At 37.1% G+C, this 20,885-nt stretch overlaps 1 protein-coding gene across 2 annotated transcripts; it reads right to left on the minus strand.

Moving 5' to 3' along the window:
- Positions 1-22: 22 nt before the first annotated feature.
- Positions 23-19,902, minus strand: grm6b (glutamate receptor, metabotropic 6b). 2 transcript variants are annotated; one of them, XM_082155700.1, is made up of 12 exons: positions 19,623-19,902; positions 17,680-18,289; positions 12,205-12,421; positions 11,701-11,836; positions 11,088-11,242; positions 10,232-10,372; positions 9,875-10,075; positions 8,423-8,562; positions 7,720-8,343; positions 6,674-6,985; positions 4,690-4,939; positions 23-2,615 (listed from the first exon to the last, which is right to left on the minus strand). In XM_082155700.1, exons 2-11 carry the CDS (start codon positions 18,232-18,234, stop codon positions 4,700-4,702), a joined length of 2,721 nt encoding a protein of 906 aa, XP_082011826.1. In that variant the 5' UTR covers positions 18,235-18,289; positions 19,623-19,902; the 3' UTR covers positions 23-2,615; positions 4,690-4,699. The 2 variants fall into 2 exon arrangements, with proteins under 2 accessions (XP_082011826.1, XP_082011827.1); XM_082155701.1 differs by lacking the exons at positions 17,680-18,289; positions 19,623-19,902 and adding an exon at positions 16,123-16,324.
- Positions 19,903-20,885: the final 983 nt, after the last annotated feature.

Genomic DNA, 20,885 nt, shown 5'->3' on the forward strand with positions numbered 1-20,885 from the left:
GGCCTAAATTTGACCCATTTTTAAAGTGGCAATAGTGTGCCTCATGCTTGACGTTCTCCAACATTGCTGAACAGATGATCTATAACTGCATAACTATGGACTACTTTCAGGTTTTTTGAAAACCATACTAAATTTCCATAAAAATTACGCACAATTTCTATTAAATGTATAGAAAGTAGCCTATGCTGTCTCTCTTTTTGTATGACCAATAATTACTTAGAAACAAACCACCATTCCAAAGTGACGCTTTCAAATAGCCTAATAGTTTGGGTGAGTTGTTATTATGTTCAGTAATTGACTCCAGATTAATTGTTGAAAGTTTCTGCACACCAAGGTGATAATGTGGCCATGACCCAAAGAGGTTACACCTCTGGGTGTGCATACATTTTCAATTATTCAACAGTTTATTGACAATTATTCTTCAGTATTCTTTTGTAACTTTATAAATCTAAACAGATTTTCTAAGACTTCATCCCTCACAGATATTAAAGGGATACTCCACTTTTTTGGGAAATAGGCTCATTTTACAACTCCCCCAGAGTTAAACAGTTGAGTTTTACCGTTTTCGAATACATTCAGCCGATCTCCGGGTCTGGCGGTACCACTTTTAGCATAGCTTAGCATAGATCATTGAATCGGACAGGACCATTAGCATCTCTCTCAAAAAAATGACCAAAGAGTTTCGATATTTTTCCTATTTAAAACTTGACTCTTCTGTAGCTACATCGTGTACTAAGGCCGACGGAAAATGAAAAGTTGCGATTTTCTAGACTGATATGGCTAGGAACTATACTCTCATTCCTGCGTAATAATCAAGAAACTTTGCTGCCGTACCATGGCTCCAGCAGGCGTAATGATATGACGCAGCGCCTGAAAATAGTCCCCAGCTTCGTAACTTCCAGCGTGACCGGTTTGTCTAACCTATTTGACCTATTTGCAGGCGCTGCGTCCTATCATTTCGCCTGCTGCACCCATGGTACGGCAGCAAAGTTTCTTGATTATTACGTCATTTTTTTTGAGAGAGATGCTAATGGCCCTGTCCGATTCAATGATCTATGCTAAGCTATGCTAAAAGTGGTACCACCAGACCCGGAGTTCGGCTGAATGGATTCGAAAACGGTAAGACTCAACTGTTTAACTCTGGGGGAATTGTAAAATGAGCCTATTTCCAAAAAAAGTAGAGTATCCCTTTAAGTAAATGAGACATTTACATGATTTTAGATGATGGAACAACGGATGAAAAGCCCCGGGGTAAATGGACCATTGGATGTGTTTTTGCCTTACAACAACTATGAGAACAATCACTCACAATCATACTGATTTCTATACAGTAACATATGATGACTTCAATATACATTTTTTTCAGGATTTATTAAATATTTTTTTCCCCAACATGCATTCAATCAATACATTTTTATTCCAGTGTTTTTTCTTTTATCTCTTAAATGAAAACAAGACACCCACAAAATTCATCAAGGCTAAGTAAGCCAACTTGGAACCTGAGTTTACAGTAACTGCATGGTCATCATCATTTAATATTAAATGCTTCTTGAAATAATACTGCAAATACCACTAATCAAACAATGAACTTAATGCACGGTCTTTTTCCCCATTTGCTATAATGCAAAATATATAAGTGACTACTCTGAATGCTAGTTGCATGTGACAAAAAAGGATCTGAATGTCAGTCTCTAAAGTCGACTTGTACTATTTTCATTTTAATCAATCATTAAATACTGATCATTAGCATACATTTTGTTTAAAAATCAGTAGTTCTTGGGGAGCTCAAGGAAACATGATAAAACTAAACATCTCTAATCAAAACTTTGTTGCCATTACAGATTGTCATTGTTTTCTCTTGGTAATCTATCATTTTTTAATAAATATGATTTAGAATACAGGATTGCCTATTATAAGGATTGCACACAAGACACTTAAAACATTTATTCGGAAACATCTGAAACATAAGTTATGGCACATTTTCGAAAGCAAAGAGTTCAAAGAGAGTGAAACCTCCATGTATCTGCGTTCTACTGGCTGGACTGTTGAAACATATTTGATCCCAACATTGTCTCTGTAGCTCTGTCATCATTTATGATATGTACTTAAGGAGATAAGGATGGAGATGACACTGAAACTGAATGTGACTTATTAATGTACTCAAGTTGTCCGATTCCGTTTGGATACATCAGATGCAAACACTTAGTCTTTCAAGAAATGCTGGTAAAAGAAATGTTCTATCGTTTTTCTCCAGTGACTTTGTTCTTCTTCATTATGAATTCACAAATCTATAATTTCAACTCGGTTGGTGATGCCGTGGTGACAAGGGAAATATTCAAGGGGACAAATACGTTCCAGTCTCAAAGCTGATGTGAGAGTTCCACATCAAAAAGAATCCATTGATCCTCTTATTTCTGTACATATTGTACAATTAATTGATTATTTCAGTGTTATTCTCAGCCAGACTCTTCTCTTGTTGCAGATATTACAAATCCGCACATCCTCTGGTGATCCTTGTCCATTTGAGGTTGCAGAATGAATGATTTAGCAAACAGCAGTTTGCCTTGACTATCTCCTCAGACTACTTCATTAGGATGTACACAGGCCTTGGTCACCTGAAGATAGATAGCAAATATGTTATATAATGCAATTTGTCTGTAAAAACAACAAATAAATAATGTCCAGACTAATTATCATCAAAATTTGTTAAAGATTTTTTAAGCAAATTGCATAGTTTTGCTTGGAGTCAATTGTTTTAGTTATAATAATGCAATGAAACATGCCAAACTGTGCAGACGTAATTTTTGGCCAGGCTGTCATACAAAGAAATTATGAACACATGCAAAAACAGAGTGAACCAAGGAAATATTAATAACTGATTATGTTGTAATCAATATATGTTTTTTTCCTGTTAGCTTTTGGATTTTATATGCCTTTTTTTCCATAGTAAAATAAAACCTGTTGCTGTAGTTTACCTTTTTTGCCAAGTTTAGTGTTTTGTTCTTCCCTCATACAGTATATATATATATATATATATACGGTTATATATATATAACAACTATCCCTTCCATACATCACTTTTGGCCCCTACTGTATATACTCACATAAATATATACAGTTGTAATCGAAAATATTCAACCCCCATTGCAAATCAGGTTTATTGGCTAAATTTACAGACTTTCAGCTGTTTGCAATGAACAAATAAAAAAAAGTAATTGGAATAGCTCTACACAACAAATGTTTCAAGTGGTTTATTAATGACTTCTGCAGTCTCAAAATTATCTGCAGTCTCAACCCTTTCATTGTAAGCATCTTTAGTACTTAGTAGAACATAATTTTGCTGTTATGACCTGCTGCAAACGAGATGTATAACCAGACAGCAGCTTCTGACAGCGTTTCTGAGGAATCTTAGCCCATTCCTCATGAGCAATGGCCTTCAGTTCAGTAATATTCTTGGGTTTGTGTGCTGCAACCGCCTTCTCCAAATCCCACCAGAGATTTTCTATGGGGTTCAAGTCAGGTGACTGTGATGGCCATTGTAGAATCTTCCAGAACTTCTTCTACATCCAAGCCTTGGTGGAATTTAAGGTATGCTTGGGTATTTTAAGGTATGCCATTGTCCGGTTGGAAGGTCCAATGACACCCAAGCTTCAGCTTCCTCACTGACGGCATGACGTTTTCTCCAAGGATTTCCTGATACTACAATGAATCCATCTTGCTTTCCACACCCTGCATGTTTCCAGTGCCAGAGGATGCAGAGCAGCCCCAGAGCATCAACAAGCACCACCATAGGCAGAGTGTTCTTTTCAGCATATACTTAATTCTTCTTCCTCCAGACATACCGCTGATCCATAGGGCCGGAAAGTTCCAGTTTTGTTTCATCGCTCCACAGAACAGAATCCCAAAACTTCTGTGGCTTATTTATATGATTTTTGAGCAAATTGGAGCCAACTTTTTTTTGTGCTTTTGGATCAGTAGTGATGTACAAGTTCTGGCATGTGTCCTGTTGCCACCAAGTTTTTCTGCAGGTCTTTTGCAGTTACTTGAGGGTTTTTCTGAACCTGCCTTCTCAGAAATCTGGTTGCAGCATTGATAGCTTCCTTTTTCTGCCTCGTCCATGTAGTGTAACCACTGTCCCTTTAACTTTGAACTTGCGAACTATGCTTCCAACGGTGTTCTAGAAACATTTAGTGCCTTCACTATTTTTTTGGATCCTGTTCCTTGTTTGTGAAGGGTGATGATTTTTTTCTCTTAACGAGAATGAGAAAAAAATTCTCCACTCACCAGGACCATTCTTTACTTAGCCAAATTTTCTAACATGCAATCAAACATGACACTCAAAAAACCTAGCCATTTCAGATATTTCACGTGTTCTAGCTCAAGCACACCTGGTGCAACTAATGAAGCCCTTGATTAGTTGCATCAGGTGTGCTTCTGTTTTGCAGATTTGTGCTGTTGTGAGGGATTCTATTCAGAGGGTTGAATAATTTAGATTTTTTATATATATATATGTGTGTGTGTGTGTGTGTGTGTGTGTGTGTGTGTGTGTGTGTGTGTGTGTGTGTGTGTGTGTGTGTGTGTGTGTGTGTGTGTGTGTGTGTGTGTGTGTGTGAATATATACATATAAAAAAGAATATATAAATAAGTATACAGGTAAGATATACAGGTACAACATTTTTATTTTTTTACCTTCTGGTCTTTATTGGGATCTATCAGGTTCAACTTTGGTCTCTCCGTTCTGCTTGTCGTTGGATTTCTGCGAGAGATGAGTGGAAACAGTGGCTGCCTGGGCCACGGCTTTGAAGCTACGCTTGCGCTTCTGAACGTTCTGCTCTGGGTGGAAGATGATGACATAGACTTTGGGGATGTACAGCATGCCCAGGGACACCGTGGCACTCAAGCTCATGGACACAGTCAGCGTGGTTGTCTGAATGAACATCTGGTTCAGGGCGGAAAAAAGATTAAGAGTAATATTTTAGCCTGGCCTCAGCTGCGACCTATCACAAGTGGTAGATCAGCTGTCAGGGCTTTAGCACTCCACATTACACTTATATACATACTCTCTGTTGATGGTCACAATTAATTCCCTGGAAATCAGTGTAATCAGTGTAATGACCCAAAGGGCTGACATCAGCCACGTGCAAACAATTCAGTCAGTTTATAGTATCCCGTCTTAGTGCGACATATAATTTGCATACATTAATTATGTAGTCAAATAAGGTTGATGTGAGGTCAGCTATGTGAGCCTATTTTCTGCGTCTTTAATATGAGCCAAATGAATAAACCTGATCTCATGCATGTTTACTGGCATGTGAGTCATTCATATATGACAACTGGCGAAGATGCACAACACAGTTGTGTTCATTTATAATATAAATATCATAATAGCCCCTAAAGAGATCTTAAATTTCATGCAATTATGTGGACTGCACCCATATAATGACTGCCACTCTAAAAAGTCTAAAGCGCTGTCACACAAGAAACTATTAAAACTGTTTTTTATTAACATTATAAAACTAAACATAATACACTTTAAAATTTAAACTCAGTATAAAAAAATGTGAGATAACAGCACTCAAAAACACATATCTAAAAATATATATACATACACACTGCCGCCCGCTCTGTAGTCTAGTCTTTTATTTTTCCATGCATTTTCAAGAAATGAAAAGACTTGAAGACCACCTGAGGGTCAAAAGCTTTGCGGTTGACCGGCCACTAAAAGACCTCTCTATTAGTCAGAGTATACTTTCTATTTTTAAATCCCCGTGCTTTGTAAGCAAAACCATCCCCCACAGGATGAATAGACGTGAAAAATTGAATAACTAAATGCATTAAGTGTGACCAGCATCTTAACAGCTTTTAGTCCAATACAAAACATCATCCAATTAAATAGCAATTATGGTAACCAGATATAGTTTTTTAGGTTTCTAATATCTGATTATGGTTGAAGCATTCACAAGAAAATGTTGCAGCATCATTAACTGAACCAGAGCCATCTTATCCAGAGAAATGTATGTCTAGACACTTACAGAGTGAAGATCATATTTCTGTATAACATGTTAATGTCAGGCACCAGCGAATCTTCTACACTAAAATCATGGAAGAAAGACTTAGGATTTTATATACCGGTAGATGATGATATCAAATATGCCAACAGACCCAAACACAGACTGTTAATAGTGAAACAATCGTGAAATGATTGCAATGTAAGTGACATATGTATCTCAAAAGAATTAAATGAAAAGAAATGCAAAAGAATTTTGTGAGAAAATTAATAATAATTTAAAATTTAATGTGCTTATTTACATAGTCGGGGAAAATACTGTATGAACAAATGTAATTAATGCATTGTTGCAACAAAAACAAAACGTACATCTATTTTTTCGGCAACACTTGATCCATTAATACTAACACTTTATCTTCTATTCTTTAAAAAAAATAAAAAATAAAAAAAAAGTACACGTACTGCGTTAGATTAAACTGGGAAGGGTCATAGCACTTGCATATTGTTGTCCTATTGTTAGTTTTAACTGCTTCTATTGTTCTCATCTGTAAGTCGCTTTGCAATAAATGTAAATGTAATCATTTTTTTTCTATATAGAGCTGTTCTATATTGCCTGTTCTATTTAAATCAGATAAATCTGTCCAAAATATCTTATTGACAGTTTACCTTTTCTGTGGATTGTGATGTGCCGAAAAAAATGGGAACAAAGGCCAACCAGATGATACAGGTGGTGTACATGGTAAAGCCGATGGGTTTGGCCTCATTGAAGGTCTCAGGAACCCCTCTGCTCTTAATGGCATAGACTGTACATGTGACCATCAGCCCCATACTGTAGCTCAGACAGCCAATCAGAGACAGATCTGACATATCACATTTCAGGATTCCACGGGCATACTCCGGGTTGGGGGGACGTAGCTCATCAAAGTCGATATTCGTGTGAGGGGGCATCACTCCAAACCAAATGAAAACACCCAGGAGCTGTGAGCAGAAAAGAGCAATGAATCAACATTCACACAAAATCAACTTCTGTAAAGGTCCACGATATCATTAATACCACTAAAAATCAGTTCAATAAGAATCCAAGAGACCATGTTTCTAAATGTTTTCTCAAATAGTAAACCACCATTAATGGCTGACACCAAAAAGAGAAGAGCTTTCAGTGAAATTGCAGCCCCTCCGTGCTACACTCAAAAGCTTGCTTCTTTAATAATTTAATGGACGAAAAGTCCTTAGACCAAAATATATTTTGGAGACATAAAGCACAGTGACAACACTGTAAACACATAACAGAGCAGTTACTCTGATCAAGAGTTCATTTAGATACAATAATTGAAATTAACATTGACTAAAGGTTTGATATATATATATTAAATTCCCATATATGTTGAATTACTGTATTTTTTGTGTGTTCAAAAAATAAAAAATTTAGTGGAATTGGCAGAATATTGTTCAGATTTTGATTGTTGGAAATGTTTTATTTTTTGTTTTGTTTTTTATTCTACAAAAACGTTCTTTTTTGAACACACAAAACATACAGTTTTTCAACATATATGGGAATGTGATAATACTACAAAGTTATGTGAAAAAAACTTTCTAGATGAGTAAAAAATGTGTGCATTTTTAACATGTATGTTGCTCAAGTATCTGGTAGATCGTTTTGGACAAAAGCGCCTGCTAAATGAATGTAAATTGTATTACAGACATACACGCACCTGTACTGAGATCAGAATAAATGTGATGATCAACTGGGATGTGGGGCTGATAAATTTTGGTGGTGTGACTGATTTTTTTCCCTGCTCAAAGATCCTGTAGATTCGATTCGTTTTTGTGAGCATGGCAGAATAACTGATGCACATGCCCAGCCCCAATAACAGCCTGCGGAACGCGCACACCACGGCGCCTGGCTCGGCGATCATGAGGAAGGTGATGAGGTAGATGAGGAAGATGCCCGTCAGGAGAACATAGCTGAGCTCTCGGCCCGAAGCACGGACTATTGGGGTGTCGTTGAAGCGGATGAAGGTGATGATGACTCCTGATGTGGCAAGAATGCCCAGCACTGCCAGAAATACCGGGATAATGGCCCACGGAGAGCTCCACTCTAGCTTGATGATGGGAGTGGGTCTGCAGCTCGTGCGATTAGGGGTGGGCCTCATGTCATAGGGACACATGTCACAGTTAAACTCGTCCAATAGGTACTGATAGCCGTCGCATAGTTCACAGTGCCAGCAGCACGGCACGCCCTTCACCATCCTCTTCCTCTCCCCAGACTCACAGGGGAAGCTGCAAACTGAGTCTGGAACCGCTTTATCCCCTCCAGACCACTGCATTTCCTCAGCCTTACAGAAAGAGAGGGGAATATTTCAAGAACACGCATTCAGAAATGTCCCAAACTACAAAGGGGCTTAATGTGCTTACACTGAGTCGTAAGTGGTTGGTCCACTGGCCGATGAGTTTATATCCCGGGCTGGTGGTGTTGGAAAGCTGGTATTGAAAGATATCGTATCGTCCTGGGGCGTCACCGTTTTCATTAAACATCACACTTGTACCGGCACTGCCTTCAGAGTAAACACACAGGGTTTTGATATTCAACATCACTAGTTATTATTTCAAATGCAATCATTTGAAACAACAGAGTTATTTAAAAGAAATGACCCACTGGAATGGCATAAAATTTGATTAATGCGTGACAATGCACGCTTCTGCAAACCATTGTTCTTTTTCACCTTTTGATTTAAAGTAAAATTGTCAAGCATAACTTTGAAGGTGACTTTTCCATATCAAAGCTTGCTTAAAAAAATTGTGTTGTAACTGACAAAATGGTAACACTTTACAATAAAGTCCCATTATTAACATTAATTAATGCAATAACTAACATGAACTAATAGCAATACATTTGTTACAGTATTTATTAATCTTTGTTAATGTTAGTTGTTATTAAAGCATTGTACTTCATGTTAGCTTAAATCCATTAAATTATATTAACAGATTCAACTTTTGATTTTAATAATGTATCAGTAAATGTTGAAATTAACATTAACAAAGATGAATAAATGCTTTAGAAATATTTTTGATTGTTAGTTCATGTTAAGTAATGCATTTAACTAATTAATGATCCTTTCTGTAAAGTGCTACCAACAAAATGTAATTATATGAGGAAAAATGTGGTACGACAAGGCAAACTCAATTTCACGTTCCAGAGTTTACGAATCGCAAATCACGGTCTGCACACAGTGTTTTGTTCCCCTTAGGTACTCAAGGCCGAAAAGATTTCCATAAAAGAGCGTGAGGACGTCCACTGTGCGTAAACTGAATAGCTGTGCTTTTCATAGAAATGTCTTAAGAGCGAGTGACGAAAAGAAAAGGGATTTTCACAGAAAGATAGCGCTGAAAAAGGAAATGCGCCTTGTGTTTGGAGAGAGGCTGCCCCAGGGAGAATCATAGACAAGTAGAGAGAGACGAGGTACGTGCGCTGCTGCATTGTGCATTAGTGGATCTCTTCAGGCTGGGATTGAGTGCTGACCTCTCTCGCCGCACTCTGACTAACCCATGGGACTCACAACCCTCCTCCTTGGAAACAGCAGCTTCTGTTCTGGCCTTTCCCCTCTTGCAGAAACTACTCCTCACCTATTATCACCTGTCAGTCTCACAGTAATGGCAATATCCTCGATTCAAGAAGTGCACGTTTATTACGTGCAACCTTCCTGGCAGATTCAAACAAAGCATTCCTCGGAAATAATGACTTACATTCAAACTGCTGTGAAGTTCATTAGTCTTGTAGCCATTACGGAAATTCTGACTGTCTCAAGGTCTCGTTCACAATGTTTGGAATGGCTCACATGCTTCAGCTGTGTCCTTGAGAAGGCTTACCATTAAAATTGACTGCACGTATGTAACTCAGCAGCATTCTTCCATCCACCGGGTCCATTTTTTCACAAACGCCCATTGAACCCGGACAAAGATCTATGTGCATGCTATGGAGAGCGTGGGCCATGGCATACACAGCGTCGATCACAAACTGCACTTTCCCTTCCTGCTCGTATGCCGAATCCTGGCTGATTCGTTCTTCTCCTAAAAGACCGAAAGCAACACGACAGGAATTGAAAAGCTTTGCTGGAGGAATAATCCATTTAGATGTGCTTTGCACATCTTAAAAGCATAAGAATGTATGATAATTCAAGTACTACAGCATTTATGGGAGTAATTTGTTGGAAATGATTTCCTCGCCTGTGCATTTCCTCAGCCCGCTTTCGCCTCTGATTCCAGGCCGTGTCAGTTTGCATTTGAAGTCATCCTCCCAGAACTCAGCGAACCAGATGTTCCTCCTGTTGTTTTCCAGAGATCTTGTGGCAAAGTACTGGTCAAACCCTGAGAAACAGGTTAAAGGGATAATTCACCCCAGAATGAAAATTTTCAGCTGTATGGCAAAAGCTGCATTACAACTCCAAAGGTTGTTTTTTTTTCTCCACTATTGTCACCTGATGGAATTTTTCTTGCCTCTGTCACATTCGGGTTGCTCAGTTGGGGTTTAAAAGACAAATTTAATATTATGTATTAAACTGCACTGAAACTTTCGGATATGAACAAAATTTTAACCGAATTGAGCTGGATAATCACACTAACTTAATAATATTGACACTGTTATTGAACTGAACTGAATCAATACTGAACTTTCTTGAGCTGAGTAATTATTATACTTTTTATAATTATAAAAACTTCATAATTGATTAACTGCAACATTTACACAGTTATTGAACAGAATTAAATCAACATTGAACTAAATTGAGCTGAATAATGGCACTATTATCTTCTGTAGAGCTGCTTTACAGCTTAAATCGAATGTTAGCACTGTTATTTTCCAGTTGTATTAATGTGAAGCTACTTTGAAACAATCTGTATTGTATAGAGCGCTACATAAATATACTGTATGTGACTCGATTTGACATAAGTACTTAATACATGGCCATAGGTGCAGAATCTTTTTGAATAACTGAGTCTGAATTTGAAAAAAACACACATTTTGGGTGGATTTTTTTCTTAATTATGAAACCTTCGTTGATCTTACTCTGCTACAAGTTCATACCATCAATGGACGCTCGCTTGGGGAGGATGGTAACTGCACCCTCAGCCACGTCCTCCTGGTCCAGGATGGGTGAGATTTTTGCTCCCCAGCTATCAGATCCCACAAACAAAAAGTGACCTGTAAGATTGGCTCTCTTTGCTGCTTCCAGGACACGCCTACAATAAATGAATTAAAAAATCTCAGAGAAGGTAGAAAGAAATATCTTTAAGGTTCATTAAAGATAAGGAAAATCAGATCCATTATAGTTATGATTTGATGATTATTGCTGATTTCCGAACGATATATGTGTGTGTGTGTGTGTGTGTGTGTGTGTGTGTGTGTGTGTGTGTGTGTGTGTGTGTGTGTGTGTGTGTGTGTGTGTGTGTGTGTGTGTGTGTGTGTGTGTGTGTGTGTGTGTCATTATCAGGTTCATTTAGGATTTAATTACAAAATGCAAATTAAACTACATTTAAAATTCACTCTGTAATATATTAATTTGCCTTATTTCCTTCTAAGAATCCTGATGTTCCAGTTGTAGGGTGATTGATCTGTTCTCAAACCATTTTCAAACCTTTTCCAAGGCTATATCTCCTGCTTCCGAGTCATTCAGAATTACTACTAAAAGACAACTCACTTGATGTCATCTTCATTAGCGAAGATAATAACCCCTCTGGCATTGGATGTCTCCATTAGCCTTTTGATGATCTTGTCAAACTCTCCAGGTCTTGGCTCCCTAGGAATTTTAATGGCCTGTGCGATGCAAAGACCCCCTGAATAAAACAAATTAAAATGACGAATAGTTTTGAAGTTTTGATGGTTCATAAGAGAATGATGGTTGCAGGGTCTTTAGATTGAATATAACATCCCGGTCAATCTGTAGCATGTCTTGTTTACCCACAGGAAACCTTTATCCTCTGATCATTATCCTCTTTCCTCATCAAATACAACACCAGATGTGTTAAATCATTGGATAGACTGTGATAAGTTCCTCGACAGTTATGGAAAATCAGGGTATGGTAAATCAGGTTAAATTAGCTTACAACCAAAGCACATAATATATATTAGATATGATTATAAATGTAGATTTAAATACAACCTTTTAAAAGCACTGAAGTCACTTTTCATTACTTTTCTGTACCTGCTTCCCTGGATATCTGGATGAAAGCATCTACACCACTCTCTCCATAGTTCCCCTCTGATGCCAGAGTAGAAACGTAGTTCCATCCCATGGCTTTGACAATGTCCACCATCGCCTGGGCCTGAAAGGAATCTGGCGGCACGACTCGGGAGAAAAACTCGTAGCGGTTGTTGTCACTAAGCTCAGGTGCTGTTGAAGCATAACTGATCTGAGGAATCTGCAAAATGGAAGATACAGAACACGACAGTGAGCAACAGCAGGACTCACTTTGTGCCCTTTACATTAATTCCATGAAATTCTCTGATCTGCTAAATTGATTTTACTGGACTGATAAAATTCATTTTTGATGATGTTATACAACAGGATGAGTGTTCCCCCTCGGTTGAAATCGTGGACAGGTCTGGGAGGTTCCAAAAGGTAGTTTTCTCAACCATTTTTGATTCCTCAAAGAACCTTTCAGGCAACAGTCCTTAAAAGAATATTTTTTTCTGAGTGTGAATACATATAAAGAATCTTTTTCCACTAAAGAATTTTTTGTTCAGTGGAAAGGTTCCACGGGTGTTAAAGGTTCTTCATGGAACAAACATTCCAATAAAGAACCTTTATTTTAAAGAGTGTGGTGGGGATTTATGAGTGACTGTTTCTGTATGTTACATCATCACAACAGTATGTGGCGATAAATTACTGTTATGAGTGAAACAATAAAACATTTCCCCCATCGATTCATTTAAAACTGGCTCCATCTGAATATGCAGACTTATAAAGTAGGTGAAAAACAGTATGAGTCAGAATTCACAGTGTTCGAAAGGAGTAGGCAAAAAGTACCCGGATGACTTACTACTAACGGCGAAATTCTGAAGTGTGCATTGCACACATTGCAAGGTCACATAACAATGAAAACATGACAAATGTGGTATGTCCAGATTACATTCATACTATACAGAACATACCTTTTTTAACGGTTGCAAAGCAAGTAATTATTCAAAAGGATTGCCCTCTTAGAGAGTACGTGATTTTGGATGAAGACATTTGTGAGTCACTGAATCATTCACTCAGATTCAAACAGGGATGAAATGAGTCATTAGTGCATCATAGTTCGAGTGCTTCTGCTCTATTCAATGCCGTTTTGTAGTATAAATAGTGTGAGTAGTGTGTTCATACAGAAAATTTCAAAAAAGAAACTACCCGGATGTTGAACTTAATTAACCGAAAAAAGGGGTGGTGGAATGTTGGACACTTGATGCACTCAACTGTTGCAGCTTTCCTTATGTAGCCAAAGGGGAGGGTGCTGGATAACAAAATGACCGTATAATATTCATACACTACACGGTCGAGTACATAGTGCATAGTATAAGGGCATAGTGTATGGTGTGTCATTTGGGACACAAATATTGAAATATTCACTCCACCGATTAGTTCAGAAAACACTGATTCAAGAATGTCACTCAGAGACGCTGAACTATTAAAAAGCTGTGGCTTTGGTTTAAACTATTTTCGTTGAAAATAGACAAAGTTATTGGCAATACTGGGTCTAAGGTTACTCTTTTGTTTATTGAACTGTTGTATAAAATAAATATCACACTCATACATGATATATCTAGTAATATTGCTTAGGCATGTCCTAAAACACGGGAAACACATGTCTCCTGCAGCAAAACAACCCTAGCTTTAGTGGCAGTGTTTGCTGCAGCACATACAAATCCTGGGAAAATACAGATGGCACGAGCTACCACTGTAAAAGCATTTGTTTGTATATATAAAAAAAAAAAAGGGATGAGAAGATTAATTTACTGTTGTGCTAGTTTCTTAATGATGCAGTTGATGTCATTGGGCTAGGCTTTGCGTCGACTAATGTCTGCCGAGCCCGTATGGCTTAATGAAAGGTTCTTTAAAGAAGCGGGCAAGCGGACAGTGAGGAAAAGGTGGATACAGACCGGAGAAGGAGAGAAGAGGGAGAGGACCATTTGACAGATTATCTGGAAGGATTAGAGGGGTTTTAGTCAAATTATGTTAAGCACAGAGGGAGAGAGACAGATCAAGAGACAAGGTTGCCATTTCTCAGCCATAAGCCATACAATATATTTAATTCTACTAGCTTACTTGCTATGACAGATTTAACCTCTCCTCCCCCATCATATATATATATATATTACAGCCTTTGCACTACCCATGACACTTGTTACGTCTGGCATGAGAAACAACAACATTCAAAGTTTGCAATGCATTCCTCATCCGATGCCATTTCAAAGCATCAATGCAAATATATAAAGGAAAACGTGGCGTAAGGAGGATGTTGCTGAAAGATTTTCTCAGATACTAATTTGTTGCTATGCATCATAAGCATTTCAGCCTTCCAGCCTTTCCACACATGAGTCATGTCAACATTAACAGCAATCACATGCAAACATTACCTAGAAGTGTTTCATTCGTTTTAGACATATGCTCCCTAAGCATCTACACTTAAAATGTGAACGTGCATTTTTTTTTTCAGCATGATCTGACCCTTAACAATGACTTTAACTGGTGTGGTGTACAAATATAACCCAAAATATTCAGGTTGATTCATCCAGATTAAATAATATTTCTGATTAAAAAAGTTAATGTAATCATAAAATTGAATGAAATCATAAATTGTTCTTTTAAAAGTAACATCTTTACAAAATATACACGATTTTACAAATACTTAAAGTCTTGTATGGCACTTAATCCACTTCTACAAAAATATGCTTTATAGGCCGAATGTCATAAGAATCTGATATAGAATGGTTCATAAATCTTTATGTAAAGACATCTTGTGTTGTCTTTAAAACAATCTTTTCTGGACTAGTGAAACCCTTGATTTAGAGAATGTGAGGGTCAAGCAGATCTAGAGACTGAAATGAGATCTGTCCCTGACTGTTGATCTATGTGTTAAAGGCCCACACTCATTCATCTAAAGCCACAGAACAGAAGCTGCCTGTAGCTGATAACACGGCAACTGCATTTCTCCGGGCTCATGCTTGATTTTCCATCAGGGGTCTGAGCTGGAGAGAGGGCTTTAATGGAGAGCGGATCCTCCGTAATGCAGTAGTTAACATCTGTCTTCCTCAGATACCACTTACCAGAACTCAGGGAGGAACATGGGCATGAACAAGTTTGTAAAGATAAACATAGAAAATTATTCAAGATTACATTTGACGACACAAGCTGTTTATTCTTTGAGTGACTACGTCCATACACACCCCTTTCAATGAATCGATTCAAACTCTTTATTATTCAAAAATATTCATGAAAGTCCCTAATTTGATTATTCAATTATATGAAAAACATTTTTGAGTAAAATATGAATGTTTATTATTATATACTGTTGTATTGTTTTATATCAATTACATTTTTTTTTTCTTGACAAGCTTTGTTAATTTTGTATTTAATTATGAATTTATTAATTATAAAATCTTATTTTTAAGATTTTAAGTGTGATTTACTTGTATCTTGAATCTACATGAATCTACATGAATCTAATTAGCTGTATTATAATTTCAATTATGACATTTTTTTTAGACAAAATAGGGCACAAATTTCAACAAATATATATCACCATTCTTCCCCTGTTGATTAATCACAGTTTTGTATTCCAAGTTTTTTTTAAATGCTATGTTTAAATGTAATGCTATCTAATTAAATATGCAATAATTGGCATATATTTACAGTAGAAATCTGAACACTGGATAAAGCCAGGTTCAAAATTCTTATATATATATATTTTTACATTGTTTATGTATTTGAGTTCAAGGTTTTTACAGAGGGGATTTTGGAAATCTCTTTATATCAGTCCATAAATCTGAAAATATTGTAACCATGTTTTTGTCTTGCCTTAATAACAAATTTCAGAGCAAATATATAAATATTGAGATATACAAAAGTCTGGGTGACACTTACTCCAGTAAATATTTCTCAGGTTTCATTGCTTCATTTGTGTGCCAACTATCCCCCAGTCTCCGCTTTGTCCAAGGGCATCAAAAGGCAAAAAAAAATAAAAATTGAGATGTGATTGTTTCAGCCATATCAGCCAGCCCTGTTCCAGACCGTATCACTAAAAGTAATGAACAACCACATCAAAATACGATTAGGATGCACAAATTCCAGGTATAATGTCCTGAGAAAAACCTAATGGGGCTTTGATGAGTCACTTTTATTTTGTGAATTGTTTATCTTCCCTGAACCCATGGTGACTGAAAATGATTGCAAATAACTTCTGGGCAAGGTTATCAGCTCACGTACTAAAGCACACGCAGCTTTAAGCGCTGACCACAAAGAACACAAATGATTAAAACCGATAAATAAATAAAAAAGATCAAACGTGGCAGAGGGTGGAATGAAATTGAATGTAGTTCAGGTGTAGGATTTGCAAGCTGAATGACGATCTAGAAATGAGAAAGGATTTGAAATTAAATGACAAGCACGCAGCAAATTTCAATGTGGTGGTTCTCAATGATTTAAGGACACAGGTCAATGACGTGCGTAATTCAAAAACACTTCTCACTTTGAGGAAAATCTGATACTCTACAAAAAAAATAAAGAAAGAATCTATATCATTTAAGAAGCTCTTGCTGAGAGGCCAGTGAGCTGAAACACAATCCAAACCTTTTAACAGAATTAGTTATACTTCCTCTAGCCCTGGCGCTATCAGCAGCGCTGCAGAATCCAGGCTTGCAGCAACACCATGCAAGAGGAAGGAAATCCAGTGACTGTCACACATATACAACATTAAAAAGAGCCATACAAGAGCCATACATCTTATGGCACTACAGGCAAAAACATTGTTTTTTCAGACACTGGTTGTGGTCACTTTTTGACAATTTTGCTTCCATAACATGTCTTCTTTCAGACTAGTGGAAAGAAAACATCCGTAATGTAAATGTATGTGTTCCCACTTTGTCTATTTGCATCTTTATATTTCAATTACAATACATATCTTTAAAGGCCATTGAGTTTTTTCTCATGCTCTGAATCAGACATCTCCACTTCAGTAGCTCTCACACCAAACTTTCCAGTTGTAAAATATCTATATTCCGAAAGCTTTTAGAGAAGGGTTTGTACATATACAATTTGCCTGATTTTCTTACATAATATTTTATTCCTAAAAATATGGTGAAATATATGTTTCTGGCTGTTTTCTGACAGTATTTTCTGATTCATGGACTGATATAAAAAGAGTCCTACTTGAAAAATCCGTTAACTCCAATATGTCAACAAAATGAATGCATATTTATTTGCATGTTTAAACAACCTAACATTTTGGAAAACTTGCAATACAAAACAATTGTCTTAATGTACTGTGATTAATAAACTTGGGAAAGTATGGCGATATCTATTTGTTTAACCTCTATTCATCTGTAATGTCTTGCCTTAAATGAAACATTTGCTGAGCCTGAGACTGAGGGAATCAACATTAAAATGTAGTTAATTAAAATAAAGTTAAAAATGATCCCTCACCGCAAACAGTCGAAGAACGTTGGCCACCATTATGGACACTGAGCTGGCCGAAGCCCCGATGACCCCTACCACTCGCTCTGGTTTTGGAATGATGGGAGGCTCTCCATTGGAACAGCGAACATCTGAGTTGTCTTTCTGGATGAGGGCCTGGACAAAGGTGAGGGACTGTTCCAGCGCATATGTATCCCTGGAGCACGTGTCCAGTATCCTGGCACCCAGGGTGATGTTAGGCAGCAGGTCTGGGTCGCTGTTGATCTGGTCCAGCGCATACAACATGGCCTCCATACGATGGATCCCCTTCTCCTTCTTAATTTCCCCACATGGAACACCAGCGGGGCCCCTGGAATGCACCGGGAAAAGCCCTCCCAGAGTGATGTCACCCTCTATCTTTATGGAATGAGTTCCTGAGGAGGAGGCCGAGGATTCTGGAGTAAATCCCATCATCACTATCCACATGACGTGAATCAGGGAGCCCACGTGTTGTCTGGGTGCCCTGCTGATCCTGCAGTGATGGCATAGTGATGATGCGTGTTGCTGTGATGTCATTGCTGCCATGCAAGGGGCTGGTTCTTCTGCTACAGCACAATGCTTTCTTCTCTACCTGTGTCTCCTGTGGAGAAATGAGACAAAAGATGTACACGAAAATGATGCACAAAGTATGCCTTTCAACAGCACTGCTTTGTAGATAGATTGTGTGATAATGTATTAAAGGTGCAGGTAAATGTTTGACCTCTTGACCCACACTCATTGATATTATCAAGAGACAACAAAATTATAGCTGGTTGAGAGCTTTTCTATTAAATATAATATAATTAATTTACTATAATAATAATGCAATGTATATACACACACACACACAGCATTGTGTTTGGTTGCATCTTTTAAGTTTGTTTCCTACTAGTTAAAGTTTTATTTATTTATTTTTATTTTATTTATTTTTTTACATTGTGCCAACCAAACCCACTTTTCTATTAAATGTAATAGAATGAATTAAGAATTATAATAATGCTATATATATATACACACACACACACACACACACACACACACACACACACACACAGCATTGTGTTTTGTTGCATCTTTTAAGTTTGTTTCCTACTAATTTGAATTTTTTAACAGTGTGCTAACCACAATATTGACAAAAAATGTTTTCACTTAAAATAGTTTTAAAAAAAATATTCTTTTTCATATTTAATAACCTTTTTTTTTTCATTCTATTTCTTTCACCAGGAATATTCAACAAAGAATGAAAAGTCTACCAACCAACTTGGTTCTTTATACCATAATGATATTGTAAGGTAGGCCTACTTTAAAAAAATAATAATAATAATAATACCATGGCATTGCCATCACAGTAGTGACCAAAAATGTTTTATTACCATAGTAGATTTATGTAAGGGCACCACAGCAGCATATTCTTTTACATTCCTTACATTTTTTTTTTTTTTTTTTTTTTACATTTAGCCTACACATTAAAAAAAATTCAAGGAAATAAACGTAGTTTTACATCCAGTGTATAGCCAACGTTTTTTATTAATAATTTTACTTTACAAAAAATATCTATATTCTTTACAGTTAGGCTATTTCAACCCAAAGTCTGTCTTCTAGAAAATGAACTTAGCCTACTTTTTCGTCTTCGCACTCAACAGACCGCTGAGAATAGAGGGCATGTATAGGCAAGCATATTAATATTTAATGCAAATTGACTAATACATATTCAGCAACAGGTGAGCGGAAAAATTGCTATATTTGGACTGAAATCTGAAGTTCCCGCGGGGAGACTCACGCACACCCGTTCGATAAAGTGTTCATGGGAACAGCAGCACTGCTTCTTAACCATGTTTCACGAGACCTGAGCAGACATCTTTACAACATTTTACAACGTTTTAAGCGAATTTACATTCAATGTGTGGACATAACGATTAGTAATTGATTCTCACCGACTGATGCAGCTGCCAGTGAGCGCCCATCTGGAGCTGAAGTTGGATGGTTTTGAAGCACGATAGATGTCCCCAACATCCGAGTCTTCAGCTCTCATCTTAAAATGTCCACAGTCTTCTCACACAACGACAATCTAAAGATTCATTTGATTAAGGTGAGATTTTAATGTAGAAAGTATTGAGAGCTTTAAGAAACTAAAACGCTGGAAAAGGTGGAAAAGCCTGAACATTCCACAACTGTGATTCTACAAATCACTGTCAAATCCTTTAAAAGCCCCCTCACTCTGTCTGTCTCTTTCGCTCACTCTCTCGCTTTCTGTCTCCCTCTCTCACACACTTTTGTTACTCTCTCTCTCTCTCTCTCTCTCTCTCTCTCTCTCTCTCTCTCTCTCTCTCTCTCTCTCTCTCTCTAATGGGCACAGATTGGGATTACCACATCATGCATGCATTTGAAAAGTCTCTGAGAGGGATGGACCGGTATATATTTTTAATGTGAACACTGCTGGATATAGTTCTATGCGTATAGACCGTCTGCTTTTATGAAACAATCTGGTACGAGACCCTAGTCTCGTCATAATGATTTATTTTTGTAGATTTTAGTATTATTCTTTGTCTTTTTTTATAAAGATAGATAATCTAGCTGACCTCATTGTCACGTGTGTTTTTTAAATGGTAGTGTATAGTCTGTATAGTATTACTCTGGTCCATACTATCGTTGGACTTTATTCTGACACACATGGCATATGGGCTAATGGCTTTTCACATCTCCAACATACTGACTCTGCACTCTTCACCTTTGGTTACTTTTTTTCTCTTGCTATCTTTTGCTTTATGTTATGAATGAATTATTCATATAAACGTACCATCTCTGTAAGATTTCAAAGCAAACCAGCGACCGAGTATTCCCTGTTCATAGATCATTTAACCCTCTATATGGTAGGCCTACATAATGATATCAATAAGATACAAATATTTGAGGTGTTTATTTGTATAAGTGTCCTGCTTAAATTTGGACACTATAACGCTATCAAAAAACTTTTGCATACATTTTTATTTATTTAATTTTTAAAAGTTTGTTTTAAAAGGCGACATCTAAGGCGACATTCCACAACGGACAAATTTAAACATTTGACATTTTCACTTAGAAAAAAGATATACATTTATTGAAAACATCAATTTCTTTAACCAGACACTTGAACAAACACATTTATCCAGTTTTTAATGTATTACAAATTTCATATTTAATAAAAAGTAACATTTCAT

This window comes from Leuciscus leuciscus, assembly GCF_965113295.1.
Source record: "Leuciscus leuciscus genome assembly, chromosome: 23".
Classification (NCBI taxonomy): Eukaryota; Metazoa; Chordata; class Actinopteri; order Cypriniformes; family Leuciscidae; genus Leuciscus; species Leuciscus leuciscus.

Bases quoted from the DNA above. Each gene is read 5' to 3' on its own strand.
- grm6b (XM_082155700.1), bottom strand. From the start codon at position 18,234: ATGGCAGCAATGACATCACAGCAACACGCATCATCACTATGCCATCAC. The intron at 6,986-7,719 runs GTGCGTGTATGT...TTCTGCTCACAG, and splicing joins TTATTCTGATCTCAGTACAG to CTCCTGGGTGTTTTCATTTG. The intron at 4,940-6,673 runs GTAAACTGTCAA...GCCCTGAACCAG, and splicing joins CATCACAATCCACAGAAAAG to ATGTTCATTCAGACAACCAC.